The sequence below is a fragment of the Sceloporus occidentalis genome, unplaced genomic scaffold (genome assembly GCF_023333645.1).
Source record: "Sceloporus occidentalis isolate IW3139 unplaced genomic scaffold, rSceOcc1.0.p SCAF_41, whole genome shotgun sequence".
Classification (NCBI taxonomy): domain Eukaryota; kingdom Metazoa; phylum Chordata; class Lepidosauria; order Squamata; family Phrynosomatidae; genus Sceloporus; species Sceloporus occidentalis.
This window is the reverse complement of record NW_028317021.1, coordinates 7472603-7497958: the sequence shown is the minus strand read 5'-3', so window position 1 is coordinate 7497958 and position 25356 is coordinate 7472603. Positions and strand designations below refer to the sequence as shown.

The 25356-nt window shown below is 37.3% G+C and overlaps 1 protein-coding gene and 2 pseudogenes across 5 annotated transcripts in view; 1 reads left to right on the top strand and 2 right to left on the bottom strand.

Moving 5' to 3' along the window:
- LOC149290106 (unconventional myosin-Ih-like) overlaps positions 1 to 24823 on the bottom strand; it is a 32295-nt gene extending 7472 nt beyond the window's left edge. For 4 of the 5 annotated variants that reach the window (XR_016277278.1, XM_089489836.1, XM_089489838.1 and 1 more), the window contains exons 1-17: positions 24648 to 24823; positions 24206 to 24321; positions 23216 to 23414; positions 22866 to 22946; positions 22236 to 22415; positions 22019 to 22117; positions 21826 to 21939; positions 21148 to 21219; positions 20583 to 20770; positions 19373 to 19478; positions 17671 to 17751; positions 16119 to 16210; positions 4441 to 4535; positions 3101 to 3147; positions 1597 to 1677; positions 1413 to 1518; positions 142 to 259 (exon numbers count right to left, since the gene is read on the bottom strand). Coding sequence is in view for 4 of the 5 variants with exons in the window: in XM_089489836.1 (XP_089345962.1) it covers positions 142 to 259; positions 1413 to 1518; positions 1597 to 1677; positions 3101 to 3147; positions 4441 to 4535; positions 16119 to 16210; positions 17671 to 17751; positions 19373 to 19478; positions 20583 to 20770; positions 21148 to 21219; positions 21826 to 21939; positions 22019 to 22117; positions 22236 to 22415; positions 22866 to 22946; positions 23216 to 23414; positions 24206 to 24321; positions 24648 to 24773 (1901 nt within the window). In the remaining variant the exon portion in view is untranslated. The remainder of the gene's footprint in view (positions 1 to 141; positions 260 to 1412; positions 1519 to 1596; positions 1678 to 3100; positions 3148 to 4440; positions 4536 to 16118; positions 16211 to 17670; positions 17752 to 19372; positions 19479 to 20582; positions 20771 to 21147; positions 21220 to 21825; positions 21940 to 22018; positions 22118 to 22235; positions 22416 to 22865; positions 22947 to 23215; positions 23415 to 24205; positions 24322 to 24647) is intronic. The other variant, XM_089489837.1, reaches the window with a different exon arrangement.
- LOC149290108 (uncharacterized) lies at positions 17887 to 18943 on the bottom strand (annotated as a pseudogene).
- Positions 19512 to 20485, top strand: LOC149290107 (uncharacterized; annotated as a pseudogene).
- Positions 24824 to 25356: the final 533 nt, after the last annotated feature.

Genomic DNA, 25356 nt, shown 5'->3' with positions numbered 1-25356 from the left:
GTTTCACTAGACGTTCCTAGAGAGGACACTCCTCTGTTTGGAGGTCCTCCAGTGCAAGTCTATGGTCATATTCCTACATATGTTGACTGTAGAGTTGCGCTGGAGGACCCAGAGATTCCTAGAGAGGTCTTCTCGCCTCACCTGTTCAGGAAGTGTTCGTACTTCCGGCGGTACGCGAAACCTGCCCTCCGGACCCTCAGGTGCTCCATCAGCCCCAAATACTTGACTTGGTGGTGAATAATGGTGTCCTCGAATTTGTCTGTCGGATTGAATTAAATTAAAAAAGGATTATTCCAGGTGACCAAAGCATTATAGAGCTTCTCCCCTTGATCTGGACCCGTATACTTCTATTGATGCAGCATAGGATCGCATTGGCCTTTTTCACTGCAGCATCACACTCTTGGCTCATGATCCTGCCACGATGCGCCACGGCCGTTAAAACGGCGCCAAACAGAATTAAATCCCCGCCCCATTCATATATATATATATATATATATATATATTTTTTTTACTTCTGTCTTTTAAAATTATAAAATTATGTAACTCACTTTTTGGGATAAAGTCATTGATATAAATCCTTAAGGAAAAATATCAATCGATAAAATTGCGTCGTTCGCTATAAATGCCTGTTAAATAACTTGAGTTTTAATATTATTTAATAATGTTTAATTATTTAATTATTAAATAATAGTTATTTGATAATTTTTAATTAAATGGATATATTATTATTATTATTATTATTATTAAAAACAAATTTAACTGCAGTTTTGATTATTTAATGTCCACTTTAAAAAAATAAATATTTTAAAAACATTTATTTTTAAAAATAGTTATTTAAAAATAATTATATATTTAATATTAAAATAAAATAAAATAAAATAAATATTTAAAAAATAATCCCATGCCAAAAAATAGATATAAATAAAATTTATTATTTTATTTTAAATTATTATTATTATTATTATTATTATTAAAAACAAATTTATCTGTTTCAATTATTTAACATCCATTTTAAAAATAGATATTTAAAAAATATTTATTTTTAAGAAATAATATTTAAAAATAATATATTTATATATTTAATATTTAAAATAAAATAAACAAAATAAATATTTTAAATAAAATATTTAAAAATAATCCCATTACTATTATTGTTGTTGTTGTTGTTGTTATTGTTATTTTAAAAAAACAAAAATTATCTGCAGAGTTTAAATTATTTAAAACCCACCTTTATACTTCCATTGATGCAGCCTAGGATCGCATTGGCCTTTTTCGCTGCAGCATCACGCTTTTGGCTCATGCTCAAATTGGGGTCTATTTGGACTCCTAGATCCCTTTCACACTTATAGATCCCATTAAACCAGTTGTCCTTTATGCTATATCAATTAAATCATAAATTAAATTAGCCTTACCTGGTTCTTTGTCGTCGTTCGGTTTGATGCACCGGATGTAAGACGGCTCTTTGGACATAAGGATGTCTATCAGACTGGCCAGGCTTTTTTTGAATTGCTTTGCAACCTGCAGGAAAGAAAAATTAATTATCTGTTTATTTAATTAGTCAGCCTCATATTTTAATTAAGGGACGGCGGGACTGACCGTCTCGGGCCGCCGCCGGCTGTCCAGTTCGGATGGATGGAAACACTCTCTCAGGATGCCGTTTTTAGAATTGCAAAGCACCTGGAAACATGCGCCAAAAAGGAGCAAAGGTAAGTTTAGCTTTGCAAAAGTAGAATTGCTCCAACTTGTCCTTATTGCAAAAATAAAATTGATAATAATAATAATAATAATAATATAATAATAAAATATAAAATAATATACACACACACACATATATATATAGCTCTGACTGGTTCTTATAGCAAAAATAAAATTGTTAATAATAATAATAATAATAATAATAATAATATAATAATAATAAAATAATAAAATATAAAATATATGTATGTATATACATACATACAATAAAAGAGCTCTGACTGGTTATTGCAAAAATAAAATTGCTCCAACCGGCGGTCCTTATTACAAAAATAAAATTGTTAATAATAATAATAATAAAAATATAAAATAAAATTATAAAATATTATATATATATATATATATATATATATATAAAACAACTCTTATTGCAAGAATTACAAAAATAAAATTGTTTATAATAATATTAAAATACTAAAAAATACAAAATATATAAAAAATAATAAAAATTGCTCTGACCTGTTCTTATTGCTAAAATAAAATTGTTAATAATAATAGTAATATTAATAATATAAACTAAAAATATCAAATATTATATATAAATAAAATAAAAATAACTCTAACTGGTCCTTATTGCAAAAATAAAATTATTAAAAATAATAATAAAATAATAAAAAATAAAATAAATAAAATAAAATAGATCTATCTAAATAGATAGATAGATTCTGAAAAATAAAATTATTATATTATAATAATATAATGTAATATAATTATAAACTAATATAAATTCCCATATATATATATATATATATATAAATTTCCCACCTCCAAATGCACCCCAGATGGTCAGCAAACCCAAATAAATAAATAAAGTTTTCTTATTAATAATTACAATTTAATTTATTTGTTTACATTTATTTGTATAATAATAATAATAATAATAATAATAATAAAACTTTATTAATAATAATAAATGATTTTATGTAAAAATAATAATACTTATTTATTATTAATATAAAGTTTTTTATTATTGTTATTATTATTATGAAACACCTACATTTCTATCTGCAAACCAGAGAAATCCCCCAAATGTATCATCATGTGCAAAAAATAAAGAAACCCATATTTTCCCCTTGGAAAGCACTCCAGAATGACATATTACTTGCCCATACCTGTTTGCTCTGCAGTCCTTCACAAAATGGCAGCAGGAAGTGATGAGGCCGCCATTTTGAGAAGGACTCGTAGAAGGAAACGGGCGAGTAATATGTCATTCCGGAGTGCTTTCGAGGGCGAGAATATTTCAATGCATTTGGGGGCTTTATGGATGATTAACGGGGTAAAGTTGACCCAAAATGGTGTTGAATTTTAAATTTGGGTTCAGAATTGTTGAATGAGACATATTTACCTCTTTAAGATTACGGTAGAGTAGATCGTTATTCTTCTCCAAAAATCCTAGATTAGGGAATTGAAAGAAGGAATTGAAATTAAAAACAAGAGGCAAAAAAGCCGGTTTCGAACTCGCTGCTGTGAACTTTTTATGGAGCTCTATAATTGATTAATTAAATTTGAATTTGCAACCGATATCCTTGGGCCATAATCAACGTGATGAAACATTATCACATTAATAATACAAATAATAATATAAATAGTATAAATAATAATATAAGTAGTATAAATAATAATGTAAAACAGCAGAGATTAATTTAAATTTAAAAACTGGAAAATAAATAATTTCTCATAACCTTTTATGGATTCCAGTATATTAAATGCTGCACATATTTATTTATATTTATATATTTATTTTGTAATTTATATTTATTTAAAGAAATATTTATATTCATTTATAATTATTTATATGTATATTTATTTTATATTTATATAAATCTTATATTTACTTATATTTATATATTTATTTTATTTTATATTTATTTTATATTTATAATTTTTATATTTATTTTATATTTTTAATTTATATTTTATAATTTATCATATTTATTATTTGTATTTTATATTTATTTTATTTTATACTTATTCATATTTATATTTATATTTATATTTATATATTTCTTTACATTTTTATTTATTTTATATTTATTTTTATATTATATAAATACAAGTATATTTATTTTATATTTATATACATATTTATATTTATATTTATTTTACATTTTATATTTTATATTTTATATTGATATTGATATATTTTTATATAAATCTTATATTTATATTTCTATATTTTATATTTTATTTTTATTTTATATTTATTATTTATATAAATTTTATATTTATTTTATTTTATTCATATTTACATTTTATTTATTTTATATTTATTTTTATATTTACTTATATAAATATAAGTATATTTAATATATATATATATATATATATATTATATTTATTTTACATTTTATAATATTTATTTTACATTATATTTATATATTTTTATATAAATCATATTTATATTTCTATATTTTATATTTTATTTCATATTTATAATTTATATTTTATATTTATGTTATATTTATTATTTATATAAATTTTATATTTATTTTATTTTATACTTATTTACATTTTTATTTATTTTATGTTTCTATTTGCTATATTTTATATACATATTTTATATTTTATATTTATTTTATATTTATATTTATATAATTTTTATATTTATTTTATATTTATTTGTACATTTGTTTATATATATATATATATATATGACCAATATTTATAGACGAAATAATATCTCACCTACGGCACAATAGGTCACTTCGCCGGCGTAGTGAAGGAGACGGAAATCGACCCAACCGATCGATTTCCGCGTCTTTTGGTCCGCAATTTTTCGTCTGCGCAACGAGAAAGAGAGGAAAAAAATTACATTTGGTGGGAGCGGTGCTCTTTACAAAGCCGGCCTGCCAGTTTGCCCTCCGTTTGCCCCCAGAAATCCAGGATGCCAGCGTCAGAATACCTTCTGTGCAGTGAACTTTGAAGGTACAGAAAAAGGAGAACTCCCCAATGAACAAGCAAGGTTAATCTGTAGAATAAGTCCTGACCTTACATCATATTGGACTGTAAATGGTGACTATCATATAACTAGGAAGTGGTGTAAGTATAATATCCATCCCTACCTTCCCCTACCACCCTTGAAATATTATTGGAGAACTGGAACTGTATTAAACAACTAATTAACAGGAAACGAGATAAGCGAAACTGATTTGCTTATATCCCTGAAATGGTTCCATTGAAAATTAGAACTCAGACTAGGTACCATCTGAGAGGAGTGAAAATGGAGTAACCATTGTTTTCTACTTCTGTAACCTGCTTGCTTCAAGGCCTAGAGGTTAACAGACCAAATAAGGTAGCAGGAAACCAGAGTGAGTGTGCTCTGAGATGCAGAGAGCCATGAGAAAGTGGTGTGATCAGCGCGTGTAAATTGCATGCAACCAATTAACTGCTGCCATTTAATAAGCCAATCAAAAGGGTTTGGCATAAGAATTGCTGAATTACTGAGAATTGCATCTGTGAAAATTTGTAACAATGTATACTGGTGTATAAATGACACTGAGAAATGGAAAGGAGTTGCGCTGGCAATTTCATCGCCATCTACTGGCGTGCTGTCGTCTTGGCCAAATAAACTGCGTTTTGCTATGGACACTTCGGTTTCCTGTGTCTTCACTCAACGACTCCCCTTTCAAATGGACATGTTAATAATAATAATAAAATAAAAATTTTATTTATATACCGCCCTTCTATGAACCAGGGCGGTGTACAACATAAAATCATATACAATACATACAATAAAAACAGCAAATACATTAAAAGCATATACATTAAAAACATTCTAGCCAGCATGTCACTGCTGACATAGAGGGGGGGAAGAGACTAATTAAAGCCTGTGTCAGGGAATGCTTGTGTGAACAAGAGAGTCTTCAGCTCCTTCTTGAACTGGACCAGGGAGGTGGCCGAGCGGAGCTCAATGGGCAGAGAGTTCCAGAGGGTCGGGGCCAAGATGGTAAAAGTCCTCCTTGATGTGGAGGCTAATCTGGCCCCTGGAACCCTCAATAGCTGTTGCCCAGATGTTCTGAGAGTGCGGGGCGGATTGTATGGGGAGAGGCGGTCCTCAAGGTATCCTGGGCCCAAGCCATTTAGGGCTTTATAGGTGATAACCAACACCTTGTATTGTGCCCGGAAGCGAATAGGCAGCCAGTGCAGATCTTTGAGCACTGGTGTTATATGACTGGCTCTGGATATACCAGTAACCAGTCTGGCTGCCATATTCTGCACTAGTTGTAGCTTCCGGGTGTGGTACAAGGGTTGCCCCATGTAGAGCACATTGCAGAAATCCAAACGAGAGGTTACCAGAGCATGTACTACCGTTTCAAGGTCCCTCCGGCCCAGGTAGGGACGCAGCTGGCGAATCAGCCGAAGCTGATAACAGGCGCTCCTGAGATGTAAGGTGGAGCGACGAATCAAGGAGCACCCCCAGACTGCGCACGGAGTCCTTCACAGGAAGCGTGATCCCGTTCAGGACAGGTGGAACCACCGCCATTCCCGGGCCGGGGGAACCTATCACGAGTACCTCCGTTTTCTCTGGATTCAGACTGAGTCGGTTTTCCCTCATCCAGCCCATTACCGACTCCAGACAGGCCACGAGAGGAGAGACGCCATCCCCAGTCACTGCATCAATCGGAGACATAGAGAAGACTATTTGGGTGTCATCAGCATACTGATAACCCCGCGCCCCATGTCTCCGGATGATCTCTCCCAGTGGTTTCATGTAAATGTTGAAAAGCATTGGAGACAGAATGGCTCCTTGAGGGACCCCAGTTGTAAGGGCCCTCTTGTTGGAGCACACGTCTCCCAGCTGCACCATCTGGAACCTCCCTGAGAGGTAGGATCGGAACCACTGGAGCGCAGTGCCACCGATCCCCACCTCTACCAGGCGCTCCAGAAGGATACCATGGTCTATGGTATCGAAAGCCGCTGAGATGTCCAAGAGCACCAACAGGGACACGCTTCCCCTGTCGATGCCCAGACGGAGATCATCGACCAAGGCGACCATGGCCGTCTCAACCCCGTAGCCCGCCCGAAAGCCAGTTTGAAATGGGTCCAGATAATCTGTTTCATCCAAGATCGATTGAAGCTGGATTGCAACCGCTCTCTCGATCACCTTCCCCAGAAATGGCAATAGCGAAACTGGCCGATAATTATTATGCATCAGGGGGTCGAGGGAGGGCTTTTTAAGCAGCGGTTTTACAATGGCCAATTTTAAGCTGGATGGAAATTGCCCGTCCCTCAAAGATGTATTTATGATCCGGTGTAACAGTTGAAGTTACCACCGGTCCCCCCTGAGCCGCTAGCCATGAGGGACAGGGATCGAGATAACAGGTTGTCTTCCGAACACTTCCAAGGATCTTGTCCACATCATCAGTACTAACCGACTCAAACTGATCCAGTTTAATGGAGTCCACGGAGGCTCTGGACGCCTCTACTCTAGATTCTGCCCTAATGCCGACGTTAAGACCCTCGCTTATCCGAGAGGTTTTATCTGCGAAGAAGTTGTTAAATTGGTCACAGCAGGCCTTTGAAGGTTCAAGGATCTGGTTCAGGGCAGGAGGGAGCTGAGTTAGCTCCCTGACTACCCTGAACAACTCTGCTGGACGCGACTCCGCGGACGCGACGTGAGCACCATAGAACGAGTTCTTAGCTGCTCGTATCGCCTCTCCATAGTCCTCCAAAAGGCGGTCTAGGAGAGCCTTGTCGGCTAAGTGTAGGTGTTTCCGCCAGCGGTGCTCTAGCCGTCGCAGGACCCGCTTCCGCACCCGGAGGTCTTCCGTATACCAGGGCTTTCGTTTGGAAGCAGGCCTGAGAGGGCGCTTGGGAGCGATCCTGTGTATAGCCCTAGAGAGACCGGTATCCCAGATACCAGTCAGGGCATCAACAGAGTCGCCGTCATTTCCAACCATGTGCCCCTCTAAGGCTTCCTGGAACCTTTTGGGTTCCATCAACCTTCGAGGGTGGACCATTCTAATAGGTCCACCACCCCCGGGGGAGATCTGGGTAGAAGCCTTGATTTTTGCCTCCACCAGGAAGTGATCCGTCCATGACAGGGCGGAAATGTTAGTCATTTCCGCCCACGGATTTTCCGCATCCGTACAAAAGACCAAATCAAGTGTATTACCCGCAAAATGCGTCGGACCCGAGACCAATTGGGACAGGCCCATGGCCGCCACGGTATCCATGAATTCCCGAGCTGCACCGGATGGAATATAGTTGGCCGCGAAGGGGATGTTGAAGTCGCCCAGGACAAGTAGCCTGGGTGTTTCCAGCATCAGCTCCACGACCAGCTGTGTCAGCTCGTTAAGGGAGTCTGTTAGCGCACGGGGTGGCCGATACACCAACAAAATCCCTAGACTGTCCCTGGCCTTCAGGGTCAAGTAAATACACTCGATAAAGGAAGTTTGACGGATGTGGTTCCTGGTGAGAGACAAGGTGTTCTTATGTACCAAGGCAACACCCCCCCCCGCCCGCCTAACCTGGACTGGTCCTTCACTGAAAACCCGGCAGGGAGGGCCTGCGCCCACACAGCATCCCCCTCAGGCCCAAGCCAGGTTTCAGTAATGCAAGCCAGGTCACAATTGCTATCAGCTAGCAAATCGTGGATGATGTGGGACTTGTTATTAATAGGCATTGCACAGGAGCAGAGACAGGGTTTGTGGCACAGTTGGAATGACCCTCAGGTCCTCTTGGTTAGGAGGGGGACAGCAAGGAGAGATGGATATTACGCATCGATCTCGCCTTCCCCTGTAACGCTGGTCCACTCTCCTACCGCCATACCTCCCCTTGCCCCACACTACTTCAATAGGAGCCCCGCTCGTACCAAGATGCTCACCCTCTACCTCCCCGGTCGAACCGCTCTTCCCTTCCATAGCCTTCTCCACCCTCCACCGTACAGCAATAATCGCAGGGAAAGGATATCCCAATCATGCCCTGCTACTTTCTGGCATCCAAAAGACAAACACTCCTCTCCACAGCACAGTTGGGAATGTTTCCCTAACACATCTACTAAGTCGGGTTCTCCAAATATCGATATTACCTCTGTTGTTATATCTGACGATGGGTGAAGATCGGGCAGGGAAGGGAGCTGACACTATAGATAGAGAGAATGCTAATAGAATGGACTGTAGCGGCATTATACCAATTAGTACTGTGTGAGGCAATGGGAGATATAGTGTTAACAGGACGAGGATGAAACATAAGGGAAGACGAGATTGATGCTTAAAATCACCTTCCACTCGCCCTGTTAGCCCAAAAGAACCGTGGGTCGACCCAACCATACCACAAACTCTCACATTGCTCCTTTACAACGCCAGTTCGGTTAAAAACAAATCCCACATAATATACGATCTTTTAGAAGATGAAAAAGCCGACCTGGCCTGCTTTATGGAAACCTGGCTGGGAGATGATAGCAGCGTGACCTGGGCTAAGGCCCTCCCAGCTGGGTTCTCCGTTAAGGAACAGGTGAGGGAGAGTGGGTGAGGGGGAGGAGTTGCTCTGGTCCATAGATGTGCCATCACCTTGACTAGGAAACCTATCCGGAAGACTGACCACCGTCCACCCCGTAGCCTAACAGACTCCCTGGCAAGCTGACACAGCTGGTCTTGGAACTGGTGTTGGAGTCTCCCAGGCTTTTTGTCCTGGGGGACCTCAACATCCCTTTTGAGGCTGGCTCACAAGAACTAACAGGCGCAGCTCGGGAGTTCATGGTTTCCATGACTAACATGGGCCTGTCCCAAATAGTCTCAGGTCCAACACATTGTGCTGGTAATACACTCAATGTGGTCTTTACTACAGATCAGGAACATCCGTGGGCAGAGGTAATTGAAACTACCCCCCTGTCATGGTCGGATCATTACTTGGTCAAGGTGGGACTGAGGGCTACTATCCAGACCCCCCTTGGGGGTGGAGGACCTATTAGAATGATCCACCCTAGAAGACTGATGGAACCCAAAAGGTTCCAAGAAGCTCTAGAGGGTTTTATAGCTGGGAATGACGGTGATTCTGTTGATGCCCTGGTTGATACCTGGAATAACGATCTTACCAGGGCTATAGACACTATTGCTCCTGAGCATGCTTTCCAGCTCGCTTCTAACGAAAAACCTTGGTATACTCAAGATCTTCGAAAAATGAAGCGAGCTGCGCAACGACTAGAGCGCCATTGGCGGAGACACCACTACTTATCTGACAAGACACGCCATGAGGCCTTCCTTCACTCTTATGGAGTGGCAATCGATGCAGCAAAGAACTCGTTCTATGCTGCTTGTATTGCATCAGCAGAGTCTCATCCAGCAGAGCTGTTCAGGGTGGTTAAAGAGTTGACTCAACAACCTCTCATCCTGAAACCACTCTTAGAACCAACTAAAGCCTGCTGTGACTTATTTAACGACTTTTTCGCAGATAAAATCTCTCAGATAAGGGCTGATTTCAATGCCAATATTACAATAGAAACTATATGAGAGGTGTCCAGTGACTCCGTGGACGGTGTTAGACTGGATCACTTTGAGCTTGTGAATACTGATGAAGTGGACAAGCTGCTTGGTAGTGTAAGGAAGACGACTTGCCCTCTAGATCCCTGCCCATCTTGGCTGACTGTTCAGGGAGGGGATGCAGTAGTAACTTCACTTCAAATCATCTCTTAGAGAGGGGATATTTCCATCCAAACTCAAACAAGCAGTGGTTAAACCACTCTTGAAAAAACCCTCCCTTGATCCCCTGATTAGAAACAACTACAGGCCAGTTTCTTTGTTACCATTTTTGGGCAAGGTGATCAAGAGGGCAGTTGCCTTCCAAGTCCAAGCAGTCTTGGGTGAAACCGATTATCTGGACCCATTTCAAAACGGCTTTAGAGCGGGATATGGAGTTGAGTCTGCCATGGTTGCCTTAGTCGATGATTTCCGTCTGGGCATCGACCAGGGAAGTGTGACCCTGTTGGTGCTCTTGGACATCTCAGCGGCTTTCGATACCATTGACCATGGTATCCTTCTGGAACGCCTGAGGGAATTGGGTATCGGGGGCACTGCGCTCCAGTGGTTCCGATCCTATCTCTTGGGCAGATTCCAGATGGTGCAGTTGGGGGACATTTGCTCCTCTAAGAGGGAACTTACATCTGGTGTCCCTCAGGGAGCTATTTTGTCCCCACTTTGTTTAACATTGACATGAAACCACTGGGAGAGATCATCCGGAGACACGGGGTGTGGTGTTATCAGTATGCTGATGACACCCAAATATGTTTCTCTGTGTCTCCGACTGATGCAGTGACTAAGGATGGAGTCTCTCCTCTGAATGCCTGCCTGGAGTCGGTAATGGGCTGGATGAGGGAAAACAAACTCAGACTGAATCCAGAGAAAACGGAAGTACTCGTGATAGGTTCCTCAGGCCCGGGGAACGAAATTTGTCCACCTGTCCTGGACAGGGTCACACTTCCCCATAAGGATGAAGTTTGCAGTTTAGGAGTACTTCTGGATTCGTTCCTGCAGTTGACATCTCAAGTAGATGTGACGGTCAGAAGTGCTTGCTATCAGCTTCGGTTGATACGCCAACTGCGACCCTACCTGGGCCAAAGGGACCTTGAAACAGTGGTACATGCTCTGGTAACCTCTCGCTTAGATTTCTGTAATGCGCTCTACATGGGGCTACCCTTGTACCAAGTCTGGAAGCTTCAGTTAGTACAAAATATGGCAGCCAGACTGGTCACCGGAGCATTCAGGTTTGCCCATAGAACACCTATTCTGAAAGATCTCCACTGGCTGCCCATTCGCTTCCGAGTGCAATACAAGGTGTTGGTTATCAAAAGCCCTACATGGCTTGGGCCCGAGTTACTTAAGGGAACACCTCTCCCTACACAATCCGCCCCGCACACCCAGAACCTCAGGGAAGAAACTGCTGGAATACAAAAAAAACCAGACTGGTCACTACTTTCTTTTTCTTTCCCGTCTCTGCCATTGTCTCACCTTCTCCCGTTGATCACTGGGCAGTGAATCCTATCCCTCCCATGGCTCCACACATTTCTCCTAACCTGATCCCCATTCGGCCTCTTCCTGTCTCCCTGCTTCCCTTCCTCTGTTCCCTCTGGAACTGTCGCTCTGCCGCCCCTAAAGCAGCAGCAATTCATGTCCTTTTTCTCTCTAAATCATTTAACCTCCTTGCTCTCACCGAAACCTGGCTCCCAGCCCATGATACTGCAACCCCCGCTGCCCTTTCTTTTGGCGGTCTCTCCTTCACCCACACAAGCCGCCCTGAGGGTCGAGGAGGAGGGGTTGGTATTTTGCTATCTAACTCGTGCCAGTTTCAAGTTCTAGCTATTCCCCCCAGCTATCATTTCTCTTCCTTTGAGTTTCATCCTATCAGACTTTTTCTCTTCTACAGCTCCGGGTCGCAGTTATCTATCGCCCTCCTGGTTCTGCCACCCAGTTCCTCTCAGACTTTGAATCATGGCTGACATTCTTCCTTTCAGATTCAGTCCCCATTTTGATCCTAGGTGACTTTAATATCCACATTGATGATTCCAATAACCCTACAACGTCTCGCTTTAACTCTCTTCTAGCTTCTTTTGGCCTCCAACCACATTCCAACTCTTCAACTCATTCTCTTGGTCACTGTCTTGATCTGGTTCTTGCTGCAAACTCTGCCATTTCTGACTACCTGGCACTTGACTTTCCACTATCTGACCATCATTTAATCTCCTTTGCTCTTACTTATACTCCACCTCCTCATCACACTGTTCAACGCTATTTTCGTGATCTTCAATCTGTCGACTCTAACCATCTTGGTCAGACCCTGGATTCATCTCTCTCTTCCCTAAATCTTGGGGATTCTGCTGACTCAGCAATGTCTTTATTTAACTCCACTCTTTCCTCAACTCTTGACCATTTTGCCCCTGTCTCTGTACGCACTTCTTCCTCTAAGACTAGACCTCAGCCCTGGCTTACCCCCCTCATTAATTTTCTCCGGTCCTGCTCCAGAGTGGCCGAACGTCTTTGGAGAAAGTCCAAACAGTGGGCTGATTTTATCCATTACAAATTTGTTATTTCGTCCTTCTCACGTGCCCTGTCTATGGCAAAACAGAATTATTACAAATCATTGATCTCCGCCAATGAGAGGCGCCCACAGCGTTTTTTCTCCACCTTCAACACTTTGCTTAAACCTCCCTGTCCTGCTGTCTCTTCGTCATTCTCTCCTAATGACTTTGCTATTTCATCTCTAAGATTACCACTATTCGCTCTGAGATAGTCCCTCCCGATTCTTCTTCTGCTCACAATCTTCTATCGCCCTCGCTTAACAAATTTTCTGTGTTTCCTCCTGCTTCTTTGGATGAACTCTCTACACTTCTGAACTCTTGCAAACCTGCAACCTGTTCCCTTGATCCAATTCCTACCCGTCTTCTAATTTCTATAGCTCCCTCTCTTCTGCCCTTGCTTCTCCATATCTTCAATCTCGCTCTCTCTACAGGCTCCTTCCCTTCGGACTTCAAACATGCTCTCATTTAAATTCTGAAAAAACCTTCTCTCGACCCCTCCTCTTTGTCTAGCTATCGTCCGATTTCTCTTCTTCCCTTTCTTTCTAAAGTTTTGGAACAGGCTGTTTATTCTCGCTGTCTTGAGTTTCTTGAAGCCAACTCCATCCTCGATCCCTTTCAGTCTGGTTTCCGCCCAAGGCATTCTACAGAGACAGCTCTCACTAAGATCTCGAATGACCTTTTACAGGCCAAGGCTAATGGCCTTTACTCTGTTATCATCCTTCTTGATCTGTCTGCAGCCTTTGACACCGTTGAGCACTGTCTCCTAGTTGACATACTTTCTGACCTTGGGTTCTCAGACTCTGTTCTCGACTGGTTTAGATCTTATTTGTCTGGCAGATCTTTTGCAGTGGTCACAGGTGGTCAGACTTCATCCTCTGTTCCCTTATCTGTTGGAGTTCCCCAGGGCTCTGTTCTGGGTCCCCTTCTGTTTTCTCTCTACACACTGTCCTTAGGTAAACTCATTAGCTCTTTTGGCTTTTCCTACCATCTGTATGCCAATGACACCCAGCTGTATCTTTCCGCCCCTGACCTTTCTCCAAGGCTTGAACAGCAAGTCTCGTCTTGCCTTACAGCTGTCTCGCAGTGGATGTGCCATCGGCGTTTGAAGCTCAACATGTCCAAGACGGAGCTTCTTATCTTTCCTCCTAAGCCCACCCTTCAACACTCCTTTTCTATCTCTGTGGACAACATTTCTATTCAACCAGTCCAGCAAACCCGCAGTCTTGGTTTTATCTTTGACTCTTCTCTGTCGTGTATCCCTCAGATCCAGACCACAGCCAAGGCTTGTAGATTCTTTCTATACAATGTTGCCAAAATCCGACCATATCTCTCCGCCTCTACTGCCAAGATCCTGGTCCATGCCCTAGTGGTCTCACGACTGGATTACTGTAACGTCCTCCTGGCTGGGCTTCCTCTTTCTCACCTCCGTCCTTTAATCTCTGTCCAGCATTCAGCCGCACGCATTATCACTTCCAACCACCGCTCTGACCACATCTCTCCTGTGTTGGCATCCCTTCACTGGCTCCCCCTTCCTTTCCGCATTCAGTATAAGCTCCTGCTTTCGACATTTAAAGCCCTCCATGGGCTGGCCCCTCCTTACTTATCAGACCTTCTTTCTCCTCACCTTCCCACCAGGGCCCTCCGTTCTGGTAGTCAAGGTCTGCTGTCCCAGCCCAGGATTTCCTCTGCCCCATCCCGGATTCGCCCCTTTTCACTTGCTGCCCCTCACTCCTGGAACCTTCTTCCTCCGTGAGCAAGAGCCATCACTTCTTTAACCAGCTTCAAAACGGAGCTGAAGACCATCCTGTTCAGAGAAGTGTGTCCCAGGCATTGCATAACTGTCACTTGCTATTTTATGTTCTTTTGGTGCCTGTTTTATTGAATCATTTCCTGTATTGCCATGTACTTTATATGTATTATGCTACTAGAGAGGTCCCTTCCCCACCACCACTCCCTTCTCCTTTTGTGTCGTGTCTTGTTAGATTGTAAGCCTGAGGGAAGGGAACCGTCCAATTAAAAAGATTGTATGTACAGCGCTGTGTAAATTTACAGCACTTTATAAATAAAGGTTAATAATACTTCCCAAAAAGCATTCACAGCCGTGGTCCCAAAATGATGGAACAACTTGCCAGAAGAGATCCGTCTCATCACATCATAAGAAGCCTTTAAGAAGGCATTAAAGACGGATCTCTTCCAGTGGGCATATCCACCTGACCTGCTATAGTGAAGATTCCCACCCCGATTTGAATATATGGAAAACAGATGAATCAGATGGGCTGTTTCCTCTACTGTAATATTGCTGGCTGACTAGTATTGCATTGTATTGTATTGTATACTGTGGTTATATGATGATGTTTTTAATCTGTTGTGTATTTTGTAAACTGTATTGCTGATATTGATGGGATCCCACCTCGATCCGCAGGGAGAGGCAGGAAATAGAATAATAATAATAATAATAATAATAATTATTATTATTATTATTCCTCTCATCATCTTTGCGTATTTTCAAGTCGTTTCTGACTTACGGAAACCGAACCCAAGGGTTTTCTGGGCAATATATAATTAGAAAAATATTATTAATATTAATATAATTAATATAATTAATAATAATAATATAATTAGTAATAATATTTATAATATAATATTAATTAGAGTAATATATTATAATTATAATTATTTTATATTAATATTATTATAATTATATAATTATAATAATATTAATATAAAACAATAATAATAATAATATAATTATAATTATTGTACTATTGAAGTAACAGATGGCACACATGCCCACAGAGAGATCTCTGCGTAACAAATTATATAATATAATAATATTAATAAAATAGTAATTATAATATAATAATAATAATAATAATATAATATAATATAATATAATTATTGTACTGCTATGGAAGTATGCCTGTCCACAGAGAGAGCTCTGTGTGCCAAATTATATAATTATAATATTAATAAAATAGTAATAATAATATAATCATATTATTATAATATAATATATATTTTAATATTATATATATTATATATATAATATGATATTATTAAATTATAATAATATTAATTTATTATTAATTTATTATAATATTATTATATAATATAATATATTATTATATAATATAATAATATAATATAATATAATATAATATAATCTTATAATATAATTTGGCATGCACAGAAAGAGCTCCACCTTGCAAATTAAATTATATATAAAATTATAACATAATAATATAATAATTATCACACCTCCTGTGGAAGTAATGGATGGCCCAGAGAGCCAAATTATATAATATATAATCTAATAATCTAATAATCTAATAATCTAATAATAGTTGCGTACGTCAGGAAGTGCGCGTGGCTCCCTACTTTCTCCTCCATCTTTTCCAGGAAGCTCAAGTCGGAGGCTTCTCCGGGACGCAAGCATTCTTCGTCCTGGCATTTAATATAACATATTATCTGTTATCATATAATATATGATATGATAAAAATTAAGTAGATTTATATTCCACAATAAAATATTTGCATATAAAAATTCAATAGATTATATAATCTACAATAAAATATTTGCATATAATATGCAATATAATATGCAAATATTTTATTATAGGTTATATATTTAATTTTTATGTGCAAATATTTTATTATAGATTATACAAAATATGTGTGTATAAAATTAAATAGATAAATGATCTATAATAAAACGTTTGCATATTAAAATTAAATAGATAATATAATCTGTAATAACATATTTGCATATAAAAATGAGATTATATATCTGTTAAATGCACATATTTTATTATAGGTTATATATCTAAGTTTTATTTGTAAATATTTCATTATGGATTATATAAAATATTTGCATATAAAGGGCCGAGAAAATGGGGGATTCTGATTGAAACTCCACACCGTTAAAAAAAAAAGCCATTAAATAATAAAGGCTGGTGCGGTTTCAATTAATGATTGCATTAATCGTTGGTCTTGAGTTACTTTTCTGTCCTTTAAATCCCAATTAATCCTTTGCAATCCCACTTCCTCAAATGGTTTTAAAATGCCCCGGTTTCTCTCTATCCTTCCTCCTAATTAATTAATTAAATAATTATTTAATATTATATTTAATATATATTATATAATATTATATCAAATATATATATATATATATATATATATTAAATGTAATAGTTAATATATTATATTATTATTATTTATATAGTGCTGTAGATTAAATATAATTAAATAAAATAGAATATATATTAAAAATGATATTTGATATATAATATATATATATATAGAATATTAATTATATTTAATACATTATATAATTATATTATATCAAATATTATGTTTAATATTTATTATATTAAATATAGATTATATTAAATAATATAATAAATGTGATATTTAATTATATTATATTATATATATAAAATATAATATTTAATATAATAATATAGTATAATATAAAGTATCTTTAATATAAAATAATATAATATATAATATATAATATATATTAATTTAATATATATATTTAATATAATATAATATTTCATTATATAATATATAATATTAGAATATAGTTAATATATTAATGGAATATATATATATATATATATATATATATATATATATATTTAATATAATAATAATAATAATAATAATAATAATAATACATTATTATATTATAATTATATAATTATGTAATATTATTTTTTTATTATTATCCAAAACGATCAATGGATAAGAGAACAGCCTTATCCCATTCCTTGGAGCATGGGTCTTGCTTATCAGATCTCTTCTGGACTACAAACCCTAGCATCCCCATCCGCAGAGTTGCGTCTATATAAATAATCAATCAATTAAATGTATTGATTATTTCCCCAATGTATTGCCCTTACCAGTAGGGAGATGATCCCCTTGTGCTGCTCTTCCACCAGATCACAGATTATCTTGTTGTTGAAATACGGGATCGGCTCCCACTGGATGGATAGATAGATAGATGAATAGATAGATAGATAGATGGAATTATGGACAGATGGAGGGATGGACAAACAGATGGATTTATGAATGGATGCCTGAATAGATAGATACTTAGATAGATTTATGACAGGATGGATGGATGGATAGATAGATAGATAGATAGATAGATAGATAGATAGATAGATAGATTTATGGATGGATGGACAGATGGATTTAGGAACAGATGTATGTATGTATGTATGGATGGATGGATAGCTAGCTAGCTAGTTAGATAGATAGATAGATGGATGAATGGATAGATTAGATAGACAGACAGACAGACAGACAGACAGATTGATTTATAGATGGATGGACAGATGTATTTATGAACAGATTGATGTATGGATGGATAGATGGATGGATGGATAGATAGATAGATAGATAGATAGATAGATAGATAGATAGATAGATTTATGGATGGACGGACAGATGGATTTAGGAACAGATTGATGTATGGATGGATAGATGGATGGATGGATGGATGGATGGATAGATGGATGAATAGATAGATAGATAGATAGATAGATAGATAGATAGATAGATTTATGGATGGACGGACAGATGGATTTAGGAACAGATTGATGTATGGATGGATAGATGGATGGATGGAAGGATGCATAGATGGATGGATGGATAGATGGATGGATGGATGGATGGATGGATAGATGGATGGATAGATAGATAGATAGATAGATAGATAGATAGATAGATAGATTTATGGATGGACGGACAGATGGATTTAGGAACAGATTGATGGATGGATAGATAGATAGATAGATAGATAGATAGATAGATAGATAGATAGATAGATAGATAGATAGATTGATTTATAGCTGGACAGACAAATGGATTTATGAACAGATTGATGGATGGATGGATCGATGGATGGATGGAAGGATGCATAGATGGATGGATGGATGGCTGGATAGATAGATAGATAGATAGATAGATAGATAGATAGATAGATTGATTTATGGATGAATAGATAGATTTATAGATGGACAGACAGATGGATTTATGAGCAGATTGATGTATGGATGGATGCATGGATGGATAGATAGATAGATAGATAGATAGATAGATAGATAGATAGATAGATAGATTGATTGATTTATGGATGGATGGACAGATGGATTTATGGACAAATTGATGGATGGACAGTTGGATTTATGGATGGATGGATGCATACATAGATAGATAGGTTTATGGACAAGGATGGATTGATGGATGGTCAGACAGATGGACAGATGGTTTTATGGATGCATGCATGCATAGATTGATTGATTGATTGATTGATTGATTTATGAACAGATGGATGGATGGATGGATGGATGGACAGGTGGATTGATGGATGGATGCATGGATGGATAGATAGATTTATAGATTTACGGATGGATGGATGGATGGATGGATGGATGGATGGATGGATGGCTGTACAGATGGGTTTATGAACCGTTGGATGGATGGACGGACAGATGTACGGAGCAATGGACTGGCAAACCGATGGACGAATGGCTGCTTGATCAGCTGGGAGGGTGCCCAGTGCCTCCCAGTCCCTCCCAGTTTGCCCTCCCTCCTCACCTGGATGCCCTCCTGTTCATACTCCTCCTGCTCCGCCTTCAGAGTCATTTCAATCAGCAGCTGCTGCAGCTTCTCATTGCAGTAATTGATGCAGAACTGCTCAAAGCTCAAGAAACCCAAGAGAGAAGAATGTTAATGAATGGGAATTAATAAACCATTTAGCAAAAGGCTGCAGGGTCTGCCTCCACCTCTCCATCCATCTATCCATCCGTCCATCCATAGATCCATCTATCCATCTCTTCACCTATCCATCCATTCATCCATCTCTCCATCCATCCATCTATCTCTCCATCCATATGTCCATCCATCAATCCGTCCATCTGTCCATCCATCCATCCATCCTTCCATACACCCATCTGTCTGTCCATAAATCCATCCATCCATATGTCCATCTATCCATCTCTTCACATATCCATCCATCCATCCATCCATCCATCCATCCATCCATCTCTTAACCTTTCCATCCATCCTTCCATCCATCAATCTGTATGTCCATAAATCCATCCATCCATCTGTCCATCTATCCATCTCTTCATCTGTCCATCTATCTCTTCATCCATCTGTCCATCCATCCATCTGTTTATAAATCCATCCATCCATGTCCATCTATCCATCCATCTGTCCATCTATCTCTCCATCCATATGTCCATCTGTCCATCCATCCAGCCGTTCATAAATCCATCCATCCATATGTCCATCTATCCATCCATCTGTCCATCTATCTCTCCATGTGTCCATCTGTCCATCCATATGTCCACCCATCCATCTGTCCATCCATCCATCCGTTCATAAATCCATCCAACCATCTGTCCATCTATCCATCCATCTGTCCATCTATCTCTCCATCCATCTGTCCATCCATCCATATCTCCATCTGCCCATCCATCCATCCATCTGTTCTTAAATCCATCCATATGTCCATCTATCCATCTCTTCATCTGTCCATCTATCTCTCCATCCATATGTCCATCTGTCCATCCATCTATCCATATGTCCATCCACCCATCCATCAATCCATCTCTTAACCTTTCCATCCATCTCTCCATCCATCCATCCGTCCATCTCTCCATCCATCCGTCTGTCCATAAACCCATCCGTCCATCCCTCCTCTGACCCAACTGGACCTCCAGCCCTGTCTCCAATGGCCACCCGTCCTAAATGCTGTCACCGCGGTCCAGACCCAAAACGACTGGCTGGCCACAGGACTGACCTGTTCGTCTCGAAGACCTCGAAGCCATAGATGTCCAGGAGCCCGATGACGGTCTTCCTGTGGAGGTCCTTGTTGGCCAAAGAGCTGTTGATCTTGTTGACCAGCCAAGTGAACATCCGGCCATAGACTGCCTTTGCCACCGCATCCCGAGCGTAAAACGCCAGATCAACGTCCAGTGGGCTCAAGACCTAAAAAGAAGGTATAATAATAATATTGGGGGGAAATGTTAAAATATAAATACAAAAATTAATAGTTTCTTTAAAATATTAAAATATATAAAATAATATAAATAATAATATTTTAAAAATATTAAAATATATGTAATACTGTAATACAAAATATAAAATAATAATTTTTAAGAATATTAAATATTAAATAATTTTTAAAATATTAAAACATTAAATATAAAATAATAGTTTTAAAAATATTAAAATATAAAATAATGTTTTAAGAATATATTAAAACATTAAATATTAAATAGTAATGATTTTAAAAATATTAAAATAAAAAATAAAAAATAATATTTTTTAAAAATATTAAAATATAAAATAATGCCGGTGGCTACCTCTTCGGACCGAGCCTCGATTTTCTTGTGGGTCAGAGCTTCTTGCAGAATGGACAAATGGACACCAAGCAGCTGGAAAATGAGGCATTATTATTATTATTATATATCCTCATTCACTACCCCAAAAATGGCAACCAAGATGATCAGCGGTCCAGAGAACACTAAGATGGTCAAGAGTCCAGAGAACGCTAAGATGGTCAAGAGTCCAGAGAACGCTAGATGGTCAAGAGTCCAGAGAATGCTAAGATGGTCAAGAGTCCAGAGAGTGCTAAGATGGTCAAGAGTCCAGAGAGCACCAAGATGGTCAAGAGTCCAGAGAGCGCCAAGATGGTCAAGAGTCCAGAGAGCGCCAAGATGGTCAAGAGTCCAGAGAACACTAAGATGGTCAAGAGTCCTGAGACCGCTAAGATGGTCAAGAGTCCAGGGAACGCTAAGATGGTCAAGAGTCCAGAGAATGCTAAGATGGTCAAGAGTCCTGAGAAGGCTAAGATGGTCAACAGTCTTGAGAAGGCTAAGATGGTCAAGAGTCCAGAGAACACTAATATGGTCAAGAGTCCAGAGAACACTAAGATGGTCAAGAGTCCAGAGACCACCAAGATGGTCAACTGTCCAGAGACCACTTAGGGACTGGCCATCTTTCAATCTCATTCCAGCCTCTGTCCACCGGGGGCGCCATACCTTGGAAATCCACTTTATCTGAGCGCCCTTGGCGACGATGGCGTGTCCGTTGGCGTCCTCCTCAAAATGGACGTTGCCCAGGTGCAGGACGCTGCCAATGATGCCAAGGAGGTTCTAAGGAGGAGAAGAAGAAGGAGAAGGCATGAAATGGAAAGGGAATTCCTGCATGGCAGAATGGAGGATCTTGTCGTACCTCGATATCCGCAGCCTTGAAGTCAATGACGGCGAAGGCTTTGTTGACTGTTCTCCAGTCACTGCGGTCGCTAATGGAAGACACCTTGGCGCAGCCTCCCTGCGGGAAGACAAAGCAGTTCTCTGTATTCCTGCATGGCACTCTAGGATCCTATGTATTCCTGCATGGCAGAAGATTCTATGTATTCCTGCATGGCTCTAGAGGTAGCAATGCTCACCTGGACCAGGTACATGTACTTCTGAGGGTTGCGCTCCAGGCCCAGCTTTCGGAGCAAGTCCTCCTCACCGCCGCCAAGCAATTGGTAGAAGACGTGGAAGTTGCGTTCGCCTGGATTTTGGTGGACGACGCGGGATTTCTCAATCAGGTAGCTAAGGATGTGTCCGCCGACGGGGGTGCCCTTGGACCAGAAAGAACAACCCAGAAGCATTTATTCCTGCTGCCATTTTGAGAAAGGCTAACTCCCATACATGATAAGAACTGATTCACAATTTGATATATAGATCGCTAGATAGATAGATATCTCCTTAGCGCAAATTTCAAGCCCTTTGCTATTTTTAAATTAAAAATTAAAAAATTAAAAAATTAAAATTAAAATAATTAAAAAATTATACATTAAATTTAAAATTAAAAATTTAAAAAATATTAATTAATTAATGAAGTAATTTAAAATTAAAAAATAAAAATTAAAAAATAAAAATTAAAAATTTAAAAAATTAAATTAAAAATTAAAAAAAATTAAATTAAAAAAATAAATAAGTAAATTAATTTTAAAAAAAATTAATAATTAAAAATAAAAATAATAATTAAAAATTGAAAATTTAAAAATTTAAAAAATTTAAAAAATTACCTTGAAATCGAACTGGATGTCCATGTATTTTCCGAATCGGCTCGAATTGTCGTTCCGCAAAGTTTTTGCGTTGCCGAAAGCCTGCGGGAATTAAACAAAACAACCCCCATTTTGTCCCAGAATTACCCACTGATACTATTTTGAGAGACACTGGGATCCCTTCCTTCCACCATTTTGAGAAGGAAGTCGTAAATATTTGGGACGCAAGTCATAAAGCTAGATGGTCCTTGGGATCACTTCCATAGAGTCTTTTAGTTCTATACTGGGATGGGGAAATTGCGATTTCAAAAACGGTGATTCAGGTTGCCATTTTGAGAAGAAAATATGCCTTTTCCCCACCGTTTTTTTACCTCTAGGATGGGATTGGAGAGGAGCAGTCGGTCGCGGACGACCTGGAGCTGGTCAGTCGTCGGACAAGTGACCGCGAAGTATTGGAGGATCTTTTTGGATGCCTCCGTTTTCCCGGCACCACTTTCGCCGGAGATGAGGATGAAATGGTTGTTGTATTCGGTGCACATGACGCGGTAAGCGTTGTCCGCGATGGCGTAACTGCAGGCGACACGGAGATTTCGTTTTGAAATTGTAACTACTCCATGCCACTATTTTAACTGTTATTATTTTATATTATTATTATTATTATTATTATTATTATTATATTTTAATTCCACTATTTTATTATTTTATTTTTTAATTATTATTTTATTTTATTTTTTATTATTTAAAAATACATTATTTTATTTTATTTATTATTTTTTTAAACATTTCAACTACTTGATGCCACTATTTTTTATATTATTATTATTATTATTATTATTATTATTATTATTTTAATATTTTAATTCCACTATCTTAACTTTTATTATTTTATTATTATTTTATTTTTAATTATTATATTATTTTATTTCATTATTATTATTTTATTTTAAAAATTTTACTCGATGCTACTATTTTAACTTTTATTATTTCTTCTTCTTATTATTATTATTATATTTTAAGATTTTAACTACTCAATTCCAGTATTTTAACTTTTATTATTATTATATTTTAACTAAATTCCCTTATTTTAACTTTTATTATTTTATTATATTATTTTATTTCATTATTATTATTTTATGTTAAAATTTTAACTACTCGATGCCACTATTTTATTATTTTATTATTATTTTATTTTATTTTAAAATGTTAACTACTCCATGCCACTAGTTTAATTTTTATTATTTTATTATTTTATTATTATTATTATTAAATTTTAACTACTCGATGCCACTATTTAAACTTTTGTCATTTTATTATTATTTTATCATTTTGTTGTCTTAAAATTTTAACTCCTCAGCGCTTACATGTGGGGTGGCAGTTCGAAAAAATTAACTCCTCTGTATTGCTCCATCTGCCTCTTGGTGTAAATGTCCAACTCTTTGTAAGGGTTAACGGAAACCAGGAGCGTCCCGATGTACGTCTGGAGGAGAAACAACAACAAGAAGCAAGGTTTAGGAAGGATTGTAGTTTTAAAAAAATATCAGAACTTGGGGAGTTACTTTTAAAAACTAATTTCATTACTTAGATCACTCACCCAACTACTGCAATCCAGAAAGGCAACTCACTCAATTAGTAGTTACTAATATGTTAAATGGGGTAGAAATAAATAGGGAGATGCTCTCTGCTGCCGCCAAGTGGCCAGTTCAGATACTGACTCAATGGAATATCTTTCCATATTACAGAGCTATTTATGTATGCATTTCATAGACCCCGGGATGCCTCTAAATTGGTTTTATGTGCCGTTACATAAATGAGGTTTTCGCGATATCGCTTGCGGAGGTTGTCCACGAATGCCATTTCGCTGGTGTGGGGGTCCAAGAGGATGAAATCTTGAACCCCGACCCGGTCCCTGGCGGTCAGTGCTCCTTCCATGTCCAGCCGATGGGGCTTCCTCCAGTCCGCCTCTCTCTGCCAAGGAACAAAGGAACGAAGAAGGGAAGGAAAAAGAAGGATGACCCTCTAATTGCAGAATAAAGCCATTCTTATTTATAATTATTATTATTATTATTATTATTTCATTTTGCACTACACCAAAATAAAGGTGAAGAGGCGGGATAGAAATAATAATAATAATATTGTTAATAAATAAATTAATTAAATATTAATTACATTTTAAAAATATGCATATAATTTATAAATATTTGTAATAATAAATTAAATTTATTGTTTATTTATAAAATAAATAAAATGTAACATAAAGTATAAAATCTCTATAAAATATAAAAACATTTATAAATAAATTATAAATATTAAATTATTATTATTATTGATATTATTGCATTTTCCTGTTTTCTAAAAGCATGCAAATAATAACAATAATGATATATTTATAAATATTTACAATTTGTAAATATTTATAATAAATTATAGGTATATATATATATATATATATATATACATATATATAATTTAAAAAGGTTTAAAAATAAATTATAATATTAAATTATAGTTATTA